At 40.6% G+C, this 26,197-nt stretch overlaps 1 protein-coding gene across 1 annotated transcript in view; it reads left to right on the forward strand.

Moving 5' to 3' along the window:
- The first annotated feature begins 4,068 nt into the window (after window positions 1–4,068).
- The window catches only part of LOC149284810 (ectonucleotide pyrophosphatase/phosphodiesterase family member 1-like), a 34,701-nt gene continuing 12,572 nt past the window's right edge, over window positions 4,069–26,197 (forward strand). Inside the window, exons 1-14 of the mRNA XM_089496222.1 lie at window positions 4,069–4,227; window positions 5,543–5,615; window positions 9,401–9,517; window positions 12,387–12,512; window positions 12,832–12,895; window positions 14,942–15,039; window positions 15,553–15,632; window positions 18,268–18,387; window positions 20,905–21,014; window positions 21,468–21,533; window positions 23,222–23,294; window positions 24,474–24,582; window positions 25,372–25,506; window positions 26,092–26,123. Of these exons, the coding sequence (XP_089352348.1) occupies window positions 4,069–4,227; window positions 5,543–5,615; window positions 9,401–9,517; window positions 12,387–12,512; window positions 12,832–12,895; window positions 14,942–15,039; window positions 15,553–15,632; window positions 18,268–18,387; window positions 20,905–21,014; window positions 21,468–21,533; window positions 23,222–23,294; window positions 24,474–24,582; window positions 25,372–25,506; window positions 26,092–26,123 (1,362 nt within the window). The remainder of the gene's footprint in view (window positions 4,228–5,542; window positions 5,616–9,400; window positions 9,518–12,386; window positions 12,513–12,831; window positions 12,896–14,941; window positions 15,040–15,552; window positions 15,633–18,267; window positions 18,388–20,904; window positions 21,015–21,467; window positions 21,534–23,221; window positions 23,295–24,473; window positions 24,583–25,371; window positions 25,507–26,091; window positions 26,124–26,197) is intronic.

Below are 26,197 nucleotides of genomic sequence, written 5' to 3' on the forward strand. Positions count from 1 at the left end.
AATAAGCCGAGAACGGAGGAGTCACCACTTCGTCCTGAAAAACCAGTGATAAGGGTATCGGACCGTATCTTTTGTGCCAGAGGCTCCAAAGCCAGAGTATATAGCAGTGGGGAAAGGGGACAGCCCTGCCTCGTCCCATTGGAAATGGAGAAAGGGGCAGAAAGAAAACCAGAAAAATTTACTGAGGCCGAAGGTGCAGAGTACAAAGCCATGATAGTTCGAATCACAGAAGTAGGAAAGGCATATTTATGAAGGACCGAAGAAAGAAAAATCCAGTGTAAACGGTCAAAGGCCTTTTCTGCATCAAAAGAAATGAAAAGGCCAGGGGTAGAGGTTCGTGCTGCATCCCAAGATAAAGCAAAAAATTTGCGGGTATTGTCCACTGCTTGTCGGTGTCTGACAAAGCCTACTTGGTCATTATGAAGGAGAGAGGGTAACAGTAAGGAAAGTCGATTAGCGATAATTTTGGCATAAAGCTTAACATCCGTGTTAAGGAGAGAGATCGGGGGAAAATGTGCACATTTGTCAGGGGATTTACCCGGTTTAGGTAACGTAACGATGTGGGCATGTAAATTTTCTTTCGGAATGGTGCCAGTGGACATAAAAGAGCAAAAGAGTGTTAAAATGTGTGGGCCTAGAATCTGAAATTTTTTTTTATAGTAGTGACTAGAAAAACCATCTGGGCCAGGGGCAGACTTAGCTTTGATCTGAGATATCGTAGCCTGAATCTCATCAATTTCTAGCGGGGATTCTAGGGTGTGTAGCATGTCAGTAGTAAGTTTGGGGAGAGTCAGCGAATCCAGATATCGATTAATGGCCTCATGAGTGGTTTGGGGAGTGTGAGTGTCGTCAGATAGAGTGTAAAGGGAGGCATAGTAAGAAGCAAATTCCTCAGCTATGTGAGAAGGATTTTTTAATATGGAGCCTGAGGCCGAATAAATAAATTGGGGACGAGACAGGGCTGTCACATGCCGGAGCTTATTTGCTAGCATCGTATCAGCCTTATTGCCTTTCGAATAAAAGCGTTGGCGAAGGGAAAGGAGCATTTTGGCTGTCAAATGGGCTTGTACCGTGGCCAATTTAGATTTAACCTGTTGGATGTCTGAGATTAGTTGAGGAAAAGAGGCCTGTTTGTTAAGCCTTTCTAATTCATAAAGCTGAAGGAGAAGGGAAGCTTTATCTCCCTCTCCCTCCCTCTCCCGCTTAAGATGTGACGCTAGAGATAGAAACTTGCCCCTGACAACGGCCTTGTGAGCGTTCCACAATGATTCGATCGACGGAACCGAATCCTGGTTTTCTTGAAAATATAATTCTAGCTGTGAATGGATTTGCGCGACAATAGCTGGGTCAGAGAGCAAAGAGTTGTTAGGATTACTAAAAGATAAACATAAAGGGGCATGATCCGACCAACTAATAAGGTCTAAAGAGCAGTCCCGAATTGATTGTAAAAGAAACTTGTCAACCAAAATAACATCTATCCTCGTGTATGACTTGTGTAATGCGGAGAAGAAGGAGTAATCCCTTTCTGAAGGGTGGAGTAAACGCCACACATCGTACAACTGATAGGAATGCAGAGTGGAGGTGAGAGCCGCGGCTAGGGAGCGCATACGTTTACCATAATTGCCCGACGGGGGAGTCAAGGCATCCAACATGGGGTCAAACATAGCATTTAGGTCGCCACACAATATAAGGGAACCCTTCTTAAAAGAAGTGGCTTTACGGAGTAGCTTCTGAAAAAAAAATAATTGAGATGTATTAGGTGTATAAAAAGCAACTAATGTGTAAGTGGCAGTATTGATGATGCAGTTGAGGAACAAAAACCGTCCCCGGGGGTCCACCATCTGGTCCAATAGTTGAAAGCATACATGCCGGGAGATTAGAATAGAGACCCCAGCCCTACAGGATGGGGCCATGGAATGAAATTGCTATGGAAAATCTTTAGAGTAAATGTGAGCCGGTTTTGAACGTTTTAGATGGGTCTCCTGTACACATAGAATTTGGACTTGGGCCTTTTTTGTGTCTGAGAGTAACATCCTCCTCTTATGTGGAGTGTTGAGGCCATTGGCATTTATAGACAATATCTTAAGAGAGGACATTAACGTGAAAATAAGTAAGTGCGTAAAAAAAATTGAAGGTTAGAGTGGGTACGTGGGATGTGTGATGGAAGATGGCGGAGACCCCCAGAGAAGGCAACACAACATAGGAGAGCCGCGTCCAGCGCCCAAAACAAAATAAACAATAATAAATTACCACATGACGGGAATGCAATGGTGATAAAGAAAAAGGTACATTTGTGCTGAAATATGTGCAGACTGTAGAGACGATGCGCCAGAGCATGACCACAGGGTTATACGTTTGTGGCTCAAAATGAGCTTAAGACGAAAAGGTACCGCCATCAGGACATGAACAATTAGAACTAAAAATATAACGTGTGAACCGAAAAAAAAAGTGATGTGCAACCAAAGAGCAGTAGGCAGCCCAGAACGTGTGTGGGCGCCTCGAGGGGGAAGGAACCACGTCCAGGTGTACCGTAACATGGTACCCACCGAAAGGGGAAGGATAATCCCTTAAACAGTAAAGGAGAACCCCAACTCCAAAAAGCTGAGACGTGAATGAGCGGAATATGTATATATATATAAAAAAAATTATAAATCAAAAGTGGCAATGTATGTCGTGTTGTAAAAAAAAAAAAAAAGAGAGTCAACAGTGTATGAATGGTGTGTGAATCGAACAGCTAGGCAGTTACCAGAAAAAGGATACGGCGTTGTTGAAATTAGGTAAGTGTAACAGGCGCCTTGGTGGGGACTGTATCCCATTCCAGCTGGAGGTGTTTCGGAGAAGATGCAGGAACAGGTGAGCGGGTCCTGGCGGTGTGAGGTGATGAGGAATTCTGTGAAGAGACGGAAAGTCCCCAGTCCGAGAGAAGCTGCAGGCCTTCCAGCGGTGAAGTAATGGAAATAGCAACTCCATCCTTGGAGAGGTTGATGCGCGTGGGGAAGCCCCAGCGGTAGGGAATCTTGTGCGATCGGAGAGTGGAGGTGATGGAGGAGAAGGATCTTCTTTGATGTAGTGTGTGCTGTGACAAATCTTGAAAGAATTGAAGATGTGAGTATTGGGCCGGAAGGTCTTGCTTGTGACGCACCTTCAACATGAGTTGTTCCGTCAAATCATAAAAATGAATGCGTAGTATCACATCTCTAGGTGGAGACCCCTTCACCATTTTCGGGCGAGGTAGCCTGTGTATTCTGTCGATTCGAATGTCTTCAGAAGACGGGAGATTCAGGATTGTCTGAATTAAAGTTGTGTTATAATTGCGCAGTCTGTCCGTGGTGATATCCTCAGTGATGCCTCTAATGCGGAGATTATTGCGCCTGGAACGGTCTTCCAGGTCGCCCAATTTGTGTTTAAGCGTGTCAATCTCATCTCGTAGAGAGGTGCACGCATCAGCCACTGTATTATGGGCCGCGGAAAATTCTTCAATTTTAGTGGGACGTGCGAGTTCCAAGTTCTTGGAGGTCCACGTGAAGTTTGGACAAGGCGTCAGCCATGTCTGATTTAAAATTACGCCACATCTCGTGGTATATATACCGTATTGGCTTAAAGTTTGGTGCTATTTTAAAGAAAAAAAATATTTTTAAAGAAAAAATACACATTAGTGGTATGGTAAACCAGTATTTTTATCTAATAAACAGGTATACGTGTATTTTAACATTTTTGGTATCTATCTAACAGAAATATGGAAAAAGCCATTTTAAGCACCCCCCTTAATTCATAATGCACCTTACTTATAGATATGCCACTCTCCCCCCTAGATATGCGATTCCACCCCCCAGATATGCTTTATGTCCCTCTGATATGCTTCTCTGCTCCCTAGATATGCGACTATGCTCCTGAGATATGCCACCCAACCCCCCCCCCACGACTTACCAATGCATCCCCAGACTCCCTGGTGTCTAGCGGGGGCAGCCGGTGGACGTCTGCGCAATGCGCGTAGACAACCTCTGCCACTGCTGGCCACTTCCGCCGGGGAGCACCAGAAGGCTATGTCACGCCGGTGCTCCGTTATAAATGCCCCGCCGGAAGTGGCGGCAGCAGCGGAGGTTGTCTACGCGCATCATGCAGAAGTCCACCGGCTGTCAGAGAGGAGGATCACCTGCCCAGCGTCCGGAACTGAATGTCCCGGGCGGCGGGCGATACAAATTGCGCACCCCCACTTTCATTAGAAAAGTATCCAGGCCCCTTTTAAAGGCATCTAATGTATTTGCTAGCACCACCTCTTCAGGCAGTGAATTCCATATTTTTATTGTCCTTACTGTAAAAAATCCCCTCCACTGTCGTAGACTAAATCTCCTTTCTTAGCGTGTGACCTCTTGTCCTTTGTAATGTTCTATTAATGAACAGGTCTTTAGAGAGCCCTTTGTATGGGCCCTGTACATACTTATATAACATTATCATATCTGCTCTAGTTATTAATTATTTATTCTGGATTGGCATCCATCTATACAGATTTGTTGTGTTCCATTTTAAACTCTGGCAGTTTATATAAAGCAACGTTCTACCCAGAGATTAGCGGATGGCAAAGAAATTATGGGTTTCCTTCCCCAGAAATTTCCTGCAAGGAAAACAACAACATTTGAGGTTTCAGGTTGTTATAAGAATAGGCTTCCTTTGCAGAAGCACACAAATATGTTGAGGTCTTGTGTTTGTTAGATCCATTTTACAAGACAGGGCTTCTATTATAGAAGAAAAATAGGGGTTTAGGCTTTGCTGCCTAGGAACAGATGGGCACTGGGGAAGACGAACTCCTTTCTCACATTAATCCAGAACTCACAAGTAGCACAGTTTATGTGACATCATTGGTGCAGCTGCGGCTAGTACAAATCAAACAAGTCTGTTACAGAATTGGAGGCTGAACCTACCACTTTAAAAAAATGTTTAAAAAATAATGACATAAAAGCCTAACTTCCACCTGTCCTATACTTCATTGGCCCATACTCACCAGCTTAAACATCCACTAATTTAAGATGCCCTGCCTCAATTAGGTAATGCCTCAATTGAACCTCAAGAATCCTCTTTTCAGGACCTCTCCTTGACCTGGGGTACCTCCTCTCCTCCTCTTCTACAAAGTGAATATAGTATGTTCAGACAGCTGCATCTTTGTCATGAGTATGTGTTCAGGCAGTACCGGTGTGACCCTCTGACTAATTAAAGGCTACGGAGGTCACTGTAGTGGGCTTTATTAGCATTGCCATAAAAAAACAGCTCAGTGTGGTGATTGAGCATGGAGTGTAACTCAAGTTATTGCATGACTGACAACAATGGCAACATCTTGGTCTGCAAGGTTTATTGGGACAAAATAAAAGAAAATCAATGCTAAACTTCATTACTGTATACAGTACTGTATTTAAGGAGCAAAGAAAAGTAATTATTTTGCCATAAGACGCTGCCTTTAACATAAATTTATATTGTGTAGCTAAAATGTTTTAGTAATCTGTGTGATGACTACATGCAAATCCTCACTATCTGCCTTTATTCAATTTAGGTTATCTGTGTGTGCTTGTTAACTGCAATCCTTGGCTGTATATTCGGACTTAAACCAAGCTGTTCAAAAGAAGGTAAACAAAAATGCTATTTACATTAATATCGCATTTTCCATGACTATGTTTTGCGCCTTAAAATTAATAAGACGTAGCATATAAAGCCAAATTGCTGAGAAGTTGATATTTTCATATTTTCACCAGTGAATTATAGTAAAATATGATAAGTGTTTATATAGCAAAGTTTAATGTATCTTCTACAAACAGGTATTACATGGCCTTTCTGGCAAAATTAGTGCTAGCAGCCAGTGGCATATTCACTTAAGTCTGGTGGAAGTCCTACTGCTGTAAAACTGGGTATAGATTGTAATTTTGAGTGATCAAACTCCCTGGTGTGCAGCTCCATAATCTCTCCAACTGGCCCATTTAACTTATGGAACATACTGTCCCTAGACTGCACATTCCTATATAATGTTGTATCTAAGTACTCAGTACTAAGTAGGAACCAGAAGTGAGACCTGGCGTTGGATGGGAAGCCCTAGATAAATACTAAATCACTGGCAATATCTGGGAACTTTATGGCTCCCGCTACCTGGAGCCGCACCTTGTGGGATACAGGCAGGAAGTCCCTCTGACATTGATGGGCGGACGCAATGCTGTTTAAGGGGGAAATGGGGGTGGGGTGTATCACAATGCCCCCTTGAAACCCAGAGAGTCCTCAGGTATGATCACTGGTTGTAGTCCCAGCACTTACTTCCCCGTTGATGCCTCCTTCTATACATGCAGAAATGTACAAAGACGGTTTTACAGACACACAGAATCACAGGTGTGCATGGAAAAGTTTGGGAACACACATGTAGGCAAAATGAGGTTATAAGCATACCTGGGATTTTTCCAGGTTTCGCCAGGAAACTCTGGGGAAAGAGCTGGTTCTTTGGGTAGACAGTTGAATCTTTCAGCTCTCGAGAGCCACTGACTTTGTCAGGAATGCCCACTGATGCCATGGGGTAACCCTGGCCACATGCCCCGTAGGGGTAGGCTCCAGGTAGCCGGAGCCCAAAAGTCCCCAGCTATGCTTATAAGGATTAGAGCAGTGGTTCTCAACCCGTGTATCCTCAGGACCCACATTTGTCTTTGGTCATTAAGACGCGACCCAAAAATAACCTTAGAAAAGATGAGGGAGTGGAAAGGCTGTCCGCGGGCTGCAACAGGAAGAAGGGAGGAGCAATAAGAGAAAAACTTTATTCACCTCCCACTAGGAGCAGACAGCGACCGCAAACCAATCAAGCAACTTGCTTTGCGGTTGGGGAGTAATGCTAAAGTACATGCCGGACCGGAGGCTGCCTGATGGCCCTGATTGTTGCGGCCGTGGTCCTGACAGCCTGCTGCTCGCGGATTGCCGCTAGAATGTGTAAGGCAGCCCCAGGAAAGTGAAATTTTCCCGGTATGCCTCCAGTCCGGCCCTGACCCTCTGCGACCCACTGAAGACAGGGCCGCGACCCACTTTTGGGTCGCGACCCATGAGTTGAGAACCACTGGATTAGAGTAATATCAGCCTGCATTAAAAATATTGTTTTGAGACAGCAAGTCTAGCATTTCATACAGCACTGCCAATGAAGAATGTACATTAACTACTTTGTAAGTACTTTAAAATTCTTGACTTGTAAAGAAAAAAATAAAGCTACTCACCTTTAGAAGAAGCCTGTAGTGCTTTATGTGCATTCACTTTGGAGATCGTGTTAGACCTCCTTGGAGCTCTTGATCAAACCAGCGATGACACTGGCTGGTGGTAAGAATAGCAAGCATGTGCATACTGATAAGCGTTGGTGCATTTGGCTGAATGTTTCCACGCAAGACAAGTAACTGGAGGTGAGCACAAATTGAAATCAGTGGATTCTCGTGAATACCTACATGTATTTGCACTGGGGAAAAAGGCAGTATGTCACTGCATTGTTTTCAAAAGGAAGAGCAAATTTTACTGGCATTATACCGCGGTTTGCCCTTAGGCTAGTCATCTGTTCCTTTACAGGTCTAAAAATTAGGAAATTAAAACCTCAGATGAACAACAGCACATATTACATTGTGCCATGATTTTTTCAACAAAAATAAAGCCAAAATGAGGGTATACTTTTTTTTTCACCACTGTACATGCAGTGCATTATTGCAAATGTCTGGAAATCTAAATGATACAGAACATGTGACTGACGACACTGCTGTTTACAGATACATGCCGATTTGGCACCCTCATTTTTCAGTACATTTAAGTTTTGCAATGAGCATAAACAAAACTCTGACTTTAAGTGAGGTTGGAATATATTTGTCCCAACTAGTATTAAATCATAGACAATTTTATGTCAGCTGAAAAGGTAGTCAAAGTCAAAATTATTTCTCACTCTGGGTTGCTTGATACCCTCAAGTGAAACAGTTCATACTCCAAATGTTATCATGTTAGAATTATCATCCAGTCCACTGTTTCCGAGATACATCAGGCTTTATTATATAGTATACATTAAAGTGCACAAGATGGCTTTAGTGTGCCTTTAAAACACTTAAAATCTCATTAAGTCTCCAAAATAATCTCCATACCTGGGAACATCCAATGGTAGGGTACCTGGAGCTGTCCCTCTGTAGAAGGAGTGCCATTGCAAAAGAATGGGATAACTATACTCAAGGGCAGCCATAGACATGTGAATGGCTAGCTCCAGATAGCTTCAAATGTTCTGGGAGTAGAAGGGGAATAGGGTGTGGAAAGGGGAATGGCTAAACACAGCTTCCATGCCCCATGCCGTACCCCATTGACAAGGCCAATGAAGGCTGAAACGTACATCTGGGGTTGTTGGTCCCCTCATGTAGAAGAAAATTTGCCTTACATTTTAGTTCTGCCCTTTTAGACAGGATCAGACTGATATGTGGATGAAGATTTTTCCTCTGATGCTCCAATATTCTAAATAGCAACATCATACATGGTGAGGCCATACACCATTGAAGCAATTGAGGACCAAGCAGCATATCATAAGATGACAAAATTTTGCACATTTGACATAATGGTTTGTCATGTGGAATTTCATTAAATAAAACTGTTAAATTTTGGTCAATTTGGTATGCATTATTGCCATACCTGGGAACTTTTGGCCTCAGGCTAACCTGGAGCCTTCCCTTGCGGGACGTGGCCAGGACTGCCCACTGATGTCGGTGGGCGGTCCCGCTGACATCTAAGGGAGGTCCCCTGTCATCAGGAGGAGGTCCATCTGACGTTAGGGGTGTTCCTGCTGACATCTGCTGGAAACACCCCTATTTCAAGGGGAAATGGGCGGGGAGCGGGGCGTGTGTACAGACCCCGCTCCCACGACCCGGAGGATTCAAACCCGGGGAGTTCCCAGGTATGGTTTTTGCTCAAGTCAATTGATGGACTTACAGTAGTTGCAGATTGTAACCACTGACAGTGATGAGTTACAGGATATTTGGAGTAATATAACAAAGCACATTAGGCAGGTAAACCTGGTTCTTTTAGGAAGAGGCTAACCTGCTGTCCTCTAGCAGGTTAGCACAACCCTGTTAGAAATGTGCATACGTTTTTGTACATTAGACCTCACTTGTGGTGCCTCACACAATGTTGTGGTACACATCATGCGAGAAACAATGGCTCTTGTGCTGGTGAGTGACATCGCAGACTAAACAGGCTTGTGGCCTTTTTTAAATGGAAATCAACACTGGACCACCACGATGTTCAACCACCAACACTACTAAAATAAAATACATTTAAAAAAGCATATTCATTAAATCATAGTTCCCATTTCAATTGATGTATAGACATGTAACCGTTTGGTTAGTATGCATATTAACAAGCATTATTACAATTCTAGTAAACAGTTGCAAAAATCGATGTTTTGAAAGAAAATTTGGAAGCTGCCGTTGTGATGTTGGTTGTGTGGAGCTTGGAAACTGCTGTTTAGATTATCAGGATGTCTGCATACAGCCAGGTAAGAAAAAGACACTCTATGGTAATGGCATTTCAAAGGAAATAAATAACTTTTACGTTTTCAGTACAGGCCACCATTAATATTTTCAAGTATGGCATTAATGATTAGACCTTTCTTCCTTGTGAGAGTTGTATTTACCAAACAAGACATTTGCAAATGAAGCAAATGTTTACATGATCGCAATGCATTTTAAAAAATCAACAGGAGTGAGCTTCTCCTGCAAGGAAAAAAAATCTGGTTATTTGTAATGTACATGTTATGCAATTTAACTATGTATTATGCAGGGAATGCAGCCTTTCACTTTTCAGAAGGAGCTCATTGAGTTTTACCATTTATAATGCAGAGTCTAGGAGAATTGTACAACCCACCTGTAAACTTTTGCTTTAATGGATACACCTTGTGAGGTCTGTAGTACGTCTTACTGAACTGCAGCAATGAACACACTTTCTCAACACGGAATACGCACTGGGAGGCCTGTTCCGGGCCCTTGCAGCTGCTTGCTGGCATTGCGCACTGTTGTCAAGTCTATTGTCTACCATTATTCCTAAATACTTCTCATTGGTAGTTTTCCCCAAGGATATTCCATTTATAGCATAGGTTGCAATTTTATTATTTTTACCATGATGCATAACTTTGCATTTATCTTTGTTGAACCTCATCTGCCACTTGCACAGCCAGTCCCTAACTCTGTCTAAAACCTCCTGCAAAGAAGAAACATTACATTTATTTATAAGGTGCCGGCAGATTCCGGAGCGCTGTTACAGTCAGTAGAACAATTTCACATGCAAAAACACATACAATAACAAACTGGCGCAAAGGAGAGGAGGGCCCTGCTCTTGCGAGCTTACAATCTAGTCGGTGGTTGAGGGGGAAGTGAGACAACAGGAGAGGACTGCTTGGATGGAGATGAATTGATCTGATTCCGACGATGTGTTGAAGCTGTTGATGGCTTGATTATGATGATGTTTGGGAGTACTGGGAAGGAATGTTGTATGCATCCCTGAACAGGTGGGTTTCCAGAGAGGTTTTGAAAGTTGCGTATGAGTCAGAAAGTCTGAATGGAACGGGGAAGAGGATTTCACAGGAGGGGTGCGGCGCAAGTATGTCGTTTCCCTACAGTTTAACTCCAGTCTAACTCTTAACTGCCCACTTATGAAGAGTCCACTGGGGAAGAGGCCACAGCAGCTACATTTCCAAGCAAGCTTGTTTCCAAGTGAGACCTAGGAATGTATAGGGCTGTCTCACAAGTGGTCAGACAAGGTGATTGCATACAGGAGGCAGATGTTTCACACCTTGGCTAACAAATGCAATTAAGCTAGACTAGAGGGCACCAAATGTAACCCTTCGAGAGCAGCAAGGTATGGAAGCATGCAGGATAAAGACATACCGGGTGGAAAACAGGGGTAACTGCAGGAAATGAGGGGTTCAGGTGAAAGGTGTGAGTCATACAGGGTGGAAAACAGGGGTAACAGCAGGAAATGAGGGGTTCAGGCGAAAGGTGTGAGTCATACCTGTAAGAGAAGGAGATATGGCAGACATTAGTGATTGCCAAAGGAGCAGTTGGATAAGAGCAACTGGACATCCAGATTGGTCTGAATTACCCTGCCTAATTTCGTGTCATCAGCAAAAACTGTGACATAGCTCTCAATGTAGCCTGGGGGATCATTTATAAATAAATTAAAAAGAACAGGACCTAGGACAGACCCCTGAGGCACTCCAGATCTATATTTTTACTAACGTCTTCATAGAATGCTTATAGGTTGGTTTGACAAGACCGGTCTTTCATAAATCCATGTTGACTTCTTCTAATTGGATTATGGATCAAGATATGTTCTTGAATGTATACATTTAGCAACCCTTCAAATAATTTCCCCGCTACAGATGTTAAGCTTAGAGATTTTGATCCCTTTTTAAATATGGACACAACATCTGCCTTGCACCAATCTAATGGAACTATGCCTGAACTGAAAGAATCCCTAAAGATCAGTAATAATGGTTGTGCCAGAATTAGGCTTAGCTCCTTAAGTACCCTTGGGTGTATAACATCCGGTCCAGGGGCCTTGTCTACCTTAACAGTATTTAATTGCTTGAGCACTTTTTCTTGCGTCAGCCAATCCCATGTTGGCTGTAATGGCTCCTTAAAATTAGCCAGCAGGGGCTCCGTAATTGGTTCTTCCTTGGTATAAACAGAAGAAAAAAAACGTATTTAAGATGTCGGCTTTCTCTCTGTCCTCACTAACCAAGTTTCCGGTTTCAGATAATAAAGGACCAACATTCTCCTTGGCAATTAGTTTCTCATTTTCCAATTTAGTCATTTTAATCGCCTTTTTTTAAATGATACTACTGATCCCTCGCTTTTATAATGCTTAAATGCCAATTGTTTATTTCTTATTTCCTGCTTTACTTTCCTGGTAAACCGCATTGGTTTTGCTTCTTTTGTATTTATTCCCCATAGGTATATATTGGGATGTGTAATTTTGCAATGTGTACTTAAAGGTATTCCATTTGTCCTCTGTGTTTAGTCCAGAGAACAATCCATCCCAGTCTATACATTCCATAGTTGACCTTAGCCTGTCAGAGTTTGCCCTTCTGAAATGAAGTGTTTTGGTAGAGTAGTTACCCATTTGCTTTTTGGAATTAATCTCAAAGGAAACCATGTTATGGTCACTATTCCCCGTTCTATACATTTTGTGGGAAGAGTGCACAAATGCTTGGTGGGTGGTAGGTCCTTCTCATCTCCCGAGAAAATTTAAAAGTTCAACATAGGTTGCCATCTCAGTAAAACTCTTGTTTTAATTCTTCCCTTTGCTAAAAACTGCTACCATGTAATTCCTAGATAATCTTTATATAACATAATGTTTTATTCCAGGTCGTACTTGGATGTGTGACAAGCTAAGATGTGGCGAGAAAAGATTAGCAGGGAGTCTGTGCTCTTGTTCAGATGATTGCAAAGAAATGCAGGACTGCTGTGTTAATTATGACTCTCTTTGTAGAGGTAAACTAAAGCATTTCTGTGTTTTAATGCTTAATATGTAACCTATACGGATTACTTGAGTTTTCAGCATTTTCCTTTCCATTTACTAGCAGAGTAGCTCAGGACATTTTGCTAGACAGCATATTTATTATGGTGATTTAATGTAGAGAGAGTTATTATATAATTTCCATTTACACCATCTGCAGTTTAAGTAATAGATAGTGTGGGGTGGTATTAAAGTGTACTTTTATTCATACATTTTTTTTTTTACTTTTAGAAGCCTTTATGGGTATAATTTTGTCCGTGAAAACCTATGAAACCTCCTTCCTTTGTCTTCCAGGAAACCAAAGTTGGGTGAATGTGGACGTATGTGAAGATATTGTAACACCACAATGTCCACCAGGGTCAGTATAGGCATATATAAGAATAAAGTAGTAAAGTCAATGGGGGAGGTCATTTTCCAAAACTGCAAGACCCAAACCTCAATTTGGTGCATAAGGAGCTGGAGTAACTATAAAAGCATAATTTTCATATTATCAGTATATAAAAATCAACCAGCCCAACTTTCGCAAGAAAAAAAACCCCTAATGTGGTTCATTGTGTGTGCTTCTGCAAGTCGCACAGAAATCGGTGATGTCTAGGACGTTTAGTCATACTACCACTGTTAAAAAATATATCTTCTTAAAATAGTTTCAATTGAGGTCTTTGGGTTAGCTGTGGGGATTGCAGATTATAATACAATGTTTTAGTATTCCATTTTCTTATTATTTTCTTTTCTATTACATCATGAAAAGGTACTACTTATCTTCTATTTTGCATTGGCACAGATATCTCATGACAGTCTGGCCTGGTGTGTGATGGCTCTGTGCTGACAGATTCAGTGTAATGGAGCTAGGTGAAAGCGTCATTAAACTTACAATGATTTAAAAGACCATACAAAGGTTTGGGTATTCCCTTCCTGCTGTGTCAGTGCTGATACCACACAGTGGCGTGAACAAAGAAGCTGGCCTCCCTGCAAGATTTAGCCCCTTCTACATACACACACACATATAAACACACAAATGCAATGAAACACATACTGTAACACAAACAAACGTACTTACATACACACACTTCTATCTTTGGTGGCATAAGAGGAGGGAGTCAATTAGCATACTTCCACACATATTTACACACAGATACTTACACACCTTGACCATACTTACACAAACACATGGGAACATACTGTAACATACATACTGTAACATATCTACGCATCTATGCTCTATCAAACACATACATTAACACTTACAGATACACAGTAACATACCTTCACATACACACACACACGTGATTAGCCAACAAGAGTAGGGAATCATGTATGCCAGCACTCAACTCCCAGGAAGCTCCCAAACAGCTTCCATTCCTTAGGTTACTTTACTCAGAGAAAGCAAAACAAAAAAAAACAAGAAAAGCAACATTTCGGCCAAACAGGACCTTAGCTTGACAAAGGCCCTGTTTGGCCAAAACGTTGCTTTTTTTTGTTTTGCTTTCTCTGAATAAAGTAACCTAAGGATTGGAAGCTGTTTGGTGTGCTGGGATTCTTTTACGTGTTCGTATACCAAAGGAAGGACTGTCCATGTACTTTGAACCCTTAAGCTAATAATAAAAGTGTGGTCAGGAAAACTTCCTAATCATTGTGTAATCAGAGGGGAGGAGAGTAAATTAAAGAAAATGTATTTCTACATAAATGGCAAAAAACAAACATAAATCAGAGGGAACCTCTAGTTTCTAGAGAGATCCATGGGGTATGCAAAGCAGGATCACTATGAAGAAGTCCTAGGTAAAAATTATAAGAAATGTGTCCTGATTTTATATATATATATATATATATATATATATATATATATATATATATATATATATATATATATAAAAGTATTAGTCCAACTACTTATTGTGTTATGTATGATTATGGTCCAAGTTGCCCTGAAGAAACATCATATCATAATAAGTATGTGTAGCCTTAGCATGCGAAGCAGGATCCTGATAAAAAGACTATGCTTTGGGGTACAAAAATAACTTAGGCCATGAAAGAGTTATAGTTGTTTTCAGTGATATAGCTCGAATCAGTGGTTTAGAGGATTTGTCAATGGATTTGATCTTGAATCCAGCAACCACCGAAAAATGCATTAGGGTGCTTGAACGTATGCTCCCAATGTCAAACGGCAGCTGCTGGGTAAGTGATGCTCTTGTAAAACATTGTTTGGATTTTACTGATCCCTTAGTAAAATTGTCATGTTTACTCATTTAACTGGCTTTATATACTTTCTAACTGAAGGTTGCCAAGTCCGTAACATATTATGTTGTATATGTTTTTCTAATTATTACAGATATTGTCTATTAAAATGCTGACCTATCATCGTCCCTTGTTGTCCTGTAAAAGTACTCTTATTTCTAATGTTCTTCAGGTTCTCAAAGCCCCCCGTGCTCCTGTTCTCACTGGATGGCTTCAGGGCAGAATACTTACATACATGGGAGGGACTTCTTCCTGTCATTAGCAAACTGCGTGAGTAGTGCATAATTGTATGTCATGAGTCTAGTAAAGACCTAATATTCCGCAGGATGTAAACGCTTATCTGGACAATAATTTCTTTTGTTATTTTTAAACCAGTTGAATAATTTTGGAGATATTATTAATGTTATTACTCAGGGACATATTTACTTTGCCATAAATTGAATCTTACAATTTTTTTTAAATACTTTATTCACTCATGTGTCAGAATCTTCTTGTTCTACTACTTAGAATGAAAATATATATTTTACTTAAATGGATATAATACCTATATCGTGTCTTCCTTTATGGAAAGTAGTAATTTTGGGACTAGACCCTCCTTTTACGACAATGGCTATTGCTAAAATGCACTTTAGCAATATACAACCAATACAAAAGGGATAACCACCCCTTGAGTTCAAATAACAAATCATCTCACTCGTTTTTTTTTCTAGTCTGTTCTGTCATGGTTTACATGGATTTATAGTGTTTTAATAATAAAATGTAATCATTTGGTTTATTTTGCAGGAAAATGCGGAACATATACCCGTGCATTAAGGCCTGTATATCCATCAAAAACATTTCCCAATCACTACAGTATAGTAACAGTAAGTTTTATTTTTGTTAGAATACCTTTCAAATTTCTTTATGTACCTGTTTGTGAAAAGACAAATTTCCCAACAAGTTCCTGAACTTTCAACCATGTACCCATGGGACATATACCGTATTGGCTCGGATATAGGCCGCACTCGCATATAGGCCGCACCCTAAAAGTTAGGTGCTTTTTTAATGAAAAAGGTTTCTGCCCCCCCCGAGATATGCTGCCACTCTGTCCCGAAGATGTACCCCCCCCGAGATATGCTGCCACTCTATCCCCCCGAGATATGCTGCCACTCTATCCCCCCCGAGATATGCTGCCACTCTATCCCCCCGAGATATGCTGCCACTCTACCCCCCCGAGATATGCTGCCACTCTACCCCCCCGAGATATGCTGCCACTCTACCCCCCCAGATATGCTGCCACTCTACTCCTCCCCCCGAGATATGCTGCCACTCTGTCCCCAAGATGTCCCCCCCCACCAGACTTACCGGTGCAGACTCCAAGGGGCCGGCGGGGGACATCTACACATAACACTTCAACTTCCAGGGCCGGTACTTCCCACGGCGGAAGGAAGATTGTTCACGCAGACGTTTACCGGCAGCGCCGATGCGAGCAGAAACAACCTCCGCTGCCGGCAGGTCTGCAAGATGTGCTTTAAAAATCTCCCTTGCCGGGACTCCCCCCGTGGGAATTCCCGGCAAGGGAGATTGTTAAAGCACATTGTGCAGACGTGCCGGCAGCGGAGGCTGTTTACGCGCATCGCCGCTGCCGGTGAACGTCTGCGCGATGCGCTTGGACAATCTCCCGTGCCGGCACTCCCCCCGTGGGAAGTGCTGGCAGAGGAGGCTGTCTGAGCACATCCGAGAGTAGGATGCAGGTCCCCTGCACCGCTGCGGGGGATCTGTATCCTAACCCTACTGCCTGTCCGGCGCCCGGGACTGCATGTCCTGGGCGTCGGGTGCTAGACCCCTATATTCGAGCCAATACGGTATATGCAAAGCAGGAGTCTCTGCAAATGTAACTTAATGAAACAGTTCCCACAGAATACAACAAACGATGCAAAAAAACAAAAATAGGTTAATAACTAAAACAGTTGGTTTTTATCCTGTAACTATCAAGACATGATAACATTCTGCCAAACTTTTCAAATAATTCACCGCTATCTTAAGGAGATAGAATTATTTTTTATTAGCAATAAACTGAGAAGTAAACCATCAGGGTAAAATTAAAAGATCCTATAGGGAGAGGCGGGGGGGGGGCGGTTAAGAGATAAAGGAAGGTCAGGGTGGCATCTTAGTAGTGTTAAGAACCATGCTCTGTGAAATTGCTCAGAGCACTCCAAGGATTTTATAACTTGAGGTACATGTGAGAGAGGGAATGCTTGTTTGTCTGGCCTTAAGGTTGAGTAAGCACAGAAAACATGAGGTATTCCTTTAGGTGCCCCCTGGTTTGGTCCTCTGGGTCCACTTCACCTTTGAGTTGGTAAGCAGACTCTTTTCTGCACATTTTTTTTATCTAACCCTAACATTAATATTTCTTGGCCCATGGATGGTGGGTGATGTTGAGTGCAGTCCCTCAAAAGGAAGATTGGGGACCCGGTTGCCACTGTGGCCTTATCACTGGAGCTCAGTTTACCTTTTTTTCAACGGACAACTGAGGAGCATAAGTACTCCAGGCTTCATGGAGAAACAGAAAAAAAATGTGTGAGAAAGGGAAAGCTTAATCTTCTGGTCTTAAGGCTGAGTATCCAGGAAGCCCGCAGTTTCTTAATGGAGCCTCATGTTCGATCCACCTGGGCGCTCACACATGTGTTATGGGCAAGGGTTACATAGACACATTGTGGTAGGGCTGGGAAGTGCATCATGGATTCTTGTACCCTTTATATTTATCACCCTGGCCTGTGGCTGGTTGGTGGTGGAAACATTTTTATGATACCAACAATGGTAAAGGGAAGGCTTCATTGAGTTTATGCACGCAGAACACACACACACTGGATATGCCACAGTCCCCAAAGACTCTTCTTTTTGGTGGGCATATGGGTTGACCATTTGGCTCCCACATCTCCTTGAAGAGTTCAGTCTCTGTCACCATTAAATCACACAGTCACCGTCTACCTTCAAACAGAAAGCACGGCTTCTACAATTAAATCACATCAAAAGTTGAGCAACTTCTGAGTTAACTCACTACATCTACACTGGCAATTAGTTACTCATGGCTCTCCTTCATGGAAACAGCAACCTGGATACTTCCCTGGGTCCAAAATATTAAATTTGTTGCAAAGTTAAGCTCTGTATGGAAGTTTGTGGTATACACTTCCAGTAAATTGTACAGAAATGCCCTGGGTTCATACATCTGCTGAACTTCATAGTTTACTCACCAGTGATCTCTGCAGGATCCCAGGTGCCACTGGTGTGCTGAGTTCTCTGGAGCAGATTTAAGGCATTAATTGAGGTGATTATTCTAGTTTAAAACACATAGGCAACCTCGCATGGTACCTGCATGTGTCAATGGGCAAATCAAAAATACACTGTTTCTATGCACCTAATAAAGAAGTTCTCATATCTTTGTTTTAGAGAATTATGTATTAATAATATAATTCATTTTAGTAAATGCATTGCATTAATGTGAAATCCATTTTGCAGGGCCTTTATCCTGAATCCCACGGTCTAATTGACAATAAAATGTATGATCCCAAGAGAAATGCCCTTTTTACATTGCGTAACATAGAGAAATCTAATCCTTCATGGTACCTAGGAGAACCGGTAAGTGTATTAAAAAAATCATGTACCTTATCCCTTTGGCTATCAAGTATGCATAATATCAAGTACCCTTAATGTAAACTTTCTGATTGCTTCTTAAAATATTTTAAAGTGGCATCCGCAGCATATGTACCAAAACTAGCAGGAAAGTTGTGGTTTCATCTGTTTCACTTCACCCTTTATTTTGAAGGGCTAATACTAGCAAGTTTCTCTAGTGTTGACCTTTGAGCAGGCCCAGGTAGAGACTGGAGAAATCACTGTTTTAACTATACATGGTGCAGGGCAAGCCAAGCTCTTTGGCCAGTTTGTGTTTTATAATGCAGGGGTCCATACACTTGGGAGCCAGCCAAAAAATGTAGGAGCCAGGTTTTTCCCCAATCATGTTTTTATTTTAATTTATTTAAAGTTTAACCATAAACAATATAACGGGGAGACTTCAAAACAAACAGCGATTTTTTTTTCCATAAAACAAACAAATATTATGCTTTTGCTGTGAAAATATAATATCCATCAAGACACCTCAGTTAACAGCAATATGTATAATATATTAATATCCTTAACTCCTTGTACTGTTAAATACTGGATGTGTGATTATATTCATTATAAATTAATAAGGACATATTAGGAATTCTCACCTGAGCCAAATAGAATGCTCTGGGACAGTATTTTAAGGGTTAAATATATTGGCACATTCTACAAAAGTACTTTGGGGAATTAACCCCTCCGGTGCATGGCATTTAAATGGTGAACAAGCAAACATTGTCAAAAATCAGCATTTCACAGCAAAAAATAAATACCGTATTGGCTCTGATATAGGCCGCCCCCGTATATAGGCCGCCCCCTAAAAGTTTGGTGCTTTTTTAAAGAAAAAGTTTTTTTCTGTCCACTCTGTCCTCCCTCCCCGAGATATGCTACCACTGTCCTCCTCCCTGCCCGAGATATGCTACCACTGTCCTCCTCACTTACCGGAGCAGACTCCCGGGTGTCTTGCGGGGCCGGCGGGGGACATCTACGCAATACGCGTATACAACTTCCGGTCCGGTGCCGGCAGTTGTATACGTGTATTGCGTAGATGTCCCCCGCCGGCCCCGCAAGACACCCGGGAGTCTGCTCCGGTAAGTCGGGGGGGGCAGAGGTAAAACGCATCGTGCGGACGGTCCGCACGATGCACTTAGACAACCTCCCGTGACGCCCCCCCCCCCGTGGGAAGTGCTGGCAGGGGAGGCTGTCTGAGCATATCGGGGATTAGGATGCAGGTCCCCTGCACCGCTGCGGGGGATCTGTATCCAAACCCCGCTGCCTGCCCGGCGCCCGGGACATGCAGTCGGGCGCTAGACCCCGAATATAGGCCGCACCCCCACTTTAAAAACTTAAAGTGGGGGAAAAAAGTGCGGCCTATATTCGAGCCAATACGGTATGTATTTGCTAACCACGTTGTCCAGATTTTGTAACAATCATAAACTAATATCAGTACTGAGTACACTGTTGTGTCCTGTGACAATGTATAGTGAAGTGAAAGAGCTGAAGCACAACTGTCCAGCAAACTGTCCTCTTAAAAACCCTCCTTATAGTGAATAAACCCACATGTCTCCATAGATGTTTAATTTATAATTGTATATTCACCCACCAAAGGCAAGCTTTGGTGCCAAACTCTATATAAAAAAAAAAGCATAGCAGAATCCAACTCAATTAAGAATCCATAGGAGTAGACATGCTATCTCACATTCAGGTACAGTTTTTAGCTCTATAGTGTAAATAGTATCTATATATTCAAACACAGAAATAATGCCATAATATGAGGTCATGATAGGTTATGATTTTTTACCATGATGATTTTACCATCTATTAAATCACAGAATATGGACTTAGAACTAGGAGTCTTAACCCAGACTTAGGTATACATATGAGAGGGGGGCAGAAACCAATATGGCGTAAATCTGTGATAGTTGAAATCCAATTCAAGTGCAGTAAACGTTTTGGATGAAGGTTACCTTTTGCTCATCCGTTGAGGAACGCAGGAGCGCTCTGTTAAAATGCATCAGGGTGCAGGTGGCATAAATTATTTCGTTTTATGTTATTGTGGATGTTGGTTCCACTGTTCAGAAGCTGGTGCTTTTTGTGGCATTCCTGGCTGGAAGTTCCTTTATTCTATCAACCGCAAGGAAGCTGGACCCACTGTAGCCATGGAACGTTGCCAGTAACTGGTAACCTACATCCAACATGGTTATTGCACTTGAATATATTCATGTGCTATTTTTATTTTTTTTTGCTTGTTTTTTGGCCTGTTTTTTGGCTGTATATGTCATAATCTGACAAATGTATCACATCAAAACTCCATTTGGTGTGAGTATCCAATAAAAACTTTCTTTTACCGTGACAATATACTGTTTTAGATGCTAAGTGCTTAGGTTTAAGGTATCAAATACAACACATACATCACTAATTGAATGTTTAGAGATGAATGGTGAGTGACATTATTGGCTGTTCAGATTAAATTAAAATTAACTTGTATCTTTATAGCTATGGATAACTGCAATGAATCAAGGATTAAAGACGGCCACGTTTTTCTGGCCTGGGTCTGATGTGAAGATTAATGGATCCTATCCAAATTACTATAAGCTTTATAATGGGTAACTATATATTTTACACTCTGCTTTGTGGATATAGTTCCTATGTCAGTGGTGGGCAACATGTGTCCTTCCATCTGTTCTTGCTCATCCAGCATGAGAGGTGTACTTCCGGAACAGTCGGTGGGGGTTCTTATAATAATATGAGTTAGAACCCTTTGTGTACATTTTTGTAGATTCAGAAAGCTAATATAATTGACATAATAGAAAAAGTTTTGTATGTTAAGGGCAGATTAATAAAAACTCACGGTGTGAGTTTTTGTGGTTGGACATTGTATCCACGATTCAACTTAAATAAATGAAGATCTGTTATTTTTGTTGACACAAATACACGTAGCAGCAAAATAGTATGGCCACAAAATACTGTCACACATTACTTTTAAACTATTGAAGTTGAACATATGTAAGCTGTTGGTAATGATTTTGAATATGTAATAACTCCAAATCTTTCTATAGGTCCATTCCATTTGAATATAGGGTCATGACTATTCTTAAATGGCTGCGGCTGCCTGAAAATGAAAGGTAAAAATATATTTAACAATATGTTAAAATGTAGTATGGAACCATAATTTTAAAAGAAATGCTTTCCACCTCTAAAACATGCTTACCTAGCACCATGCCCTGCTTCTTAATGAAAGGTGATGGTAAATATCCATTTTTAAACACATTTTGGAATTGAAAACGCCTTTTGTTAAACTTTACTTAGTCTGTGATCTAGTTCAGATTGTTGGGTAGCTAGTCATGCATGTTCTGCCACACGTGTGCACAGGCATACATGGGCACCTAGTGTATGTGTACAACTGGGATCGATTCAGAATGTATCTGTCCATGGGCACATATGTCTTTGAGGAGACATCAATTAAAAAAATATATATTTTCTTGCTAAATGTTCTATTTTCAAAATTAGAACAATTATTTTTATGAAAAAAAGCGTGACTCCCTTAAGACCCCTCAAGATTTATAAATAATAAGTTATAGCTTGTACTGAACAAAAGCTATGGTGGGGTAAAGGCGATGGAAAACCCTTCCATGTATATAAGTGTTTTATTGTATGTGCAGAAATGGTCTCCATGCGCCGTGTTTTACTGGGTAAAGGTCAGAAGGGAATCTAAACCAGGTGCAAAAGCTTTTATGAATCTGTTTGCTCTTTGATAAGCAAAATAGTACAAAACCGTAACATGAGGCATATGTTTGTTCATTGGAAATGCTGTATACAATAGAATGCTATGTCATATGGCTTTTCCAGTCCGTATAAGGAAAAACATATATTGCAAACCGTATGTTTATTTAAAAAGCATCTGTCACGGATACAATAATTGTTTATCCTTTTCTTAGTGGATTTTTTCCATGTATTATGAGCAGACAGTTTGATTACTGATGGAGACAAATTGGTGATGGCGCTATCGAAAGTACTGGGCTGTGAGATCAGAATTAGGTTGATATAAAAGACAGTAGTTCATGATTATACACTATTTTATGTATTGTTTTATATATACAGTACATTGTAATTAAAACTGTATTTTTTATCAACTTAATTCCGATCTCTCAGCCCAGTACTTTCAATAGCGCTATCACCAATTGAACTCACTTGAGTGCACCTGGAACGGACACGCTTATGTTTCCTCTATTATTTAACAGGCGCAGGTCTATACTGAATTCCTTATTAACAGTTTAATTACTGATATAATGGACAACTGGTTCATGAATAGAGTACTATTGTGAAATAGATGACAATCAATATCATTACCTTTGTTTACTATTTGTTTTAAATTGTTATGTATAATATTGTACCTGTTGATTGTTCTATTGATATTGATTTAGTATGTTGCACAGTAAATATCTAGTGTTGCAAAGTACAAACTAGTCCAGAGATTTCACTACTTAAGCCTATCTTATTAAAGGGGTTTATTCACAAAATTGTGTTTTGAAACATTATAACTAATTGAAGTTGTTATTATTGATTAGAAAGGGCTCCCCTTGTGTGTTTCTTCTGCAAGGGCCTACAAGTATAGCTTCACTTCTCATAATGCAAAGGCAACTAAGATGAAAAAGATGCCTTTTACTTTGAGATGGAGAGCGTTGCTTGCACAATATTACTTTGACTTCTTGAAGTGGAAACCGTTTATGGGAATCCTTGATGCTAGTGTGATATAATATGTTAATGCAAAATGATTGACAAGTGTGTGTCATTCTTGGTGCGTTTGATTTAGACCACACTTTTACACTCTGTATTTAGAAGAACCTGATTCCTCCGGGCATGGCCATGGTCCAGTGAGTAGTGAGGTAAGCATTTGGAGGATTGCAACATTTTTTTTATGCCAACATCAATCATTTAGTCATTCGTTACTTCACATGTATTTCTGAAAATGTACACGTATAGATGAATTGAGCATCTGATCTCAGATAATGCAAAGTTAAGTAGGCAGTAGGAGCTTGAGTATTATAAAACCTTTCTGAGTGAGCAACAGAGATGACTAATGTTTTCTATTGAGGATTGTGATTAACTTGAGAGAATACACTGGGGCTAGATCGCTAAACAAATAACAAATACATTAATTTTCTCAGTTCTCAGATAACAGTTTAAAGAAATACTTATGTCATTTTTATGTGACTTTTTTCTCTGTTAACTATAGCAATCCACCCCTCTTAAGTATTAGAAAAGGCATCAACAAGACAAACCTTTTAAAGGGCTATTGCCACAACTTTGTACTTGTATGAGATTAAAAATAATTTTTAATGTTGCGCTGTTTTTTTTTAACAGTTCTAGTGTTTTAGATAATGCAGATAGCTGCATATTATCCATGTGCATGTGCTGTATCTCTGTATCACCCCAATCTACTAGGTGAAAACTCTGGTTCCTTTTCATACCGCCTTGTGGTAAACAATAGAATAGATAGCCTTAATCTCCCAAATTGACAGATGAAAGCCTATGGAAGAACAAATAAAATAAATATTGAGCTAATTTTAGTGATTGAGCTACAAGTACAACAAAATCAGCCTCCAGGTGTGCAGATAAATGAAGCTTATTGAAATAAAATAAAATAAAACAAAGTGTCCTTCAGTGCTAATCTACGTCCCTGTGTACATCACTATGTGCTCAAAGTAAAATATTAAATGTTTCATTTAAATTACCAGAGGTTAGCTATGATAACTCATAAAAACATGTTTAATATGTTTGCATGAGAGATGATATACATGCCTGGAAACACTTATTGGTTTGAACCTGAGGCTCACATTTAGGGCACCAGAATCACCCAATTTGTGACTCATTTCATTTTTTAGACTTCTTGATGACAGCTTCAATCCAATGAGTGCTTTGCATACTATTTATTGTGTACTATTTAAAAGTTAATATCGTAAAGGTCCTCCACACTGGCTAAGATAGATGTGTGTAATAATTTATATTATTTGAAGTTTATTGTTAAAAAAAGTATTTTATACTTCTGTGTCTTTGTGCAAAAGGTGATAAAAGCACTAATGAATGTAGACCGCATAGTTGGAATGCTAATGGATGGCCTGAAGCAGATGCAACTAGACAGATGTATTAACATCCTCCTTGTGTCAGATCATGGTAATACATTTAAATTAATATTTTATCTGTAGCACCTTTCCTGTTTTTTTATGCATGCATACAGATCCTACATCTGTCACGGTACCTGTCTCCTTCTCTGATGCTTGTTCTTCGCTCCTACCTCTCTTTTGGCGTGCATTAGGATTCAGTTGTGGGGTGTCTGTTCTTCTCTGTCTCCTATATTGGACGACTAATCTTTTCTTTTGGATTCCAGTACCACCTCAATTCTGACAACAACCTATGTATATTGAATTTGTCCTGCTAACTACTAATTAATTCCATTTCAATATCTGACCTGGATACTTTTCCCCCTCTCCTCACTCTTTATCTGCATACCCACTGTGCCAGTCCCTCCACTGGTTCTCCATATATTCCAGAATATATATATATAACCAACAGATACTTTTATACAACTGTGTCTGCTATGTCCCATGATTTGGGTCTTGCTCCATCCGTTGATGCTGCTTTCCATTCGCATATCCAGGATTTTGCCCCTCCTGTACCTGTTCTCCACAAAGCCCTACTGCATTCTGCCTGGCTGCCCCTACATATTCAAGTTTTAAAAAACATATATCCCGTTATATACTCCTAATACTCACAACCTGCATCATAAAAGGAACCATTGCTTGTCCACACCTACGACTCATTTCACAGCTTTTGTGTACAAATATCTCTCTTTGAGCAGCTGCCATCTTAGGCCTTGCCAGCCTAGGCCAGAATTAGCCACTGGACTACCGTTTTCTTCACCCTGTGTGCATATTTATTGCATGTAACCAATGTTTTCTTCAGGCATGGAAGAATCCCTTTGTGAAAATGTTGTGTTTCTTCAACCGTCGTATCTTAAGCCATCCAAAGAATATATAGTGATTGCCGGTCCAGCTGCCCGCCTGAGACCTACTAACCTGCCAGATGAGTATTTCACTTGTATGTATATACCTAGCAAATTATTGACAGACATTTTAGAATGTATTTTGATGTAAGAAACAACTGTGTAAAATCTTATTCTGCTAAATATTTATATATTTGACAAGTTATTTTCTACCAAAGTAAATACAGCATAGTGTTGGTAAGTGTACTCTTTCATTGCCTTGTTATCACAGGCATAGGCAGGTCATCAATTAACACAGAAATTTAACTTCTGTCTCATTTAACTCTCCTGATTGCTGCTATTCAATCCAGAAAGTATTTACCATATTTTGGTGTGATGTTATGGTGTTGTATCCCATACAAAATATATAATTTGCTCTGCATTCTTGAAATAGGTTTCACTTGAGTGCATCTGGAGTGTTTCACTTTTCAACGTAATCACAATAAGATATAGACCATACGTATTAATGATCTATTCTAACAATGCAACATTATCTCACATTATAATAATGCTAATTTGGGTTTTAAATATGACACCAGTATACAGTGTATATTTAATGAAATATAGCTGGTTTTCAGACTTTACATTAACTACGTTTCTTAAACTTCAGGTTTTTAATTTATCACGTGTGGCTTTTCCAGTTGACTACGAAGGTGTTGCTAGGAATCTTACGGTAAATGAAAAATATAATTGGTTTTCCTCTATCCCTTGGAGGTTACTAATGGTGTATTATGTCAACGCATTAAC

Source organism: Sceloporus occidentalis, unplaced genomic scaffold (assembly GCF_023333645.1).
Source record: "Sceloporus occidentalis isolate IW3139 unplaced genomic scaffold, rSceOcc1.0.p SCAF_88, whole genome shotgun sequence".
Taxonomy (NCBI): Eukaryota; Metazoa; Chordata; class Lepidosauria; order Squamata; family Phrynosomatidae; genus Sceloporus; species Sceloporus occidentalis.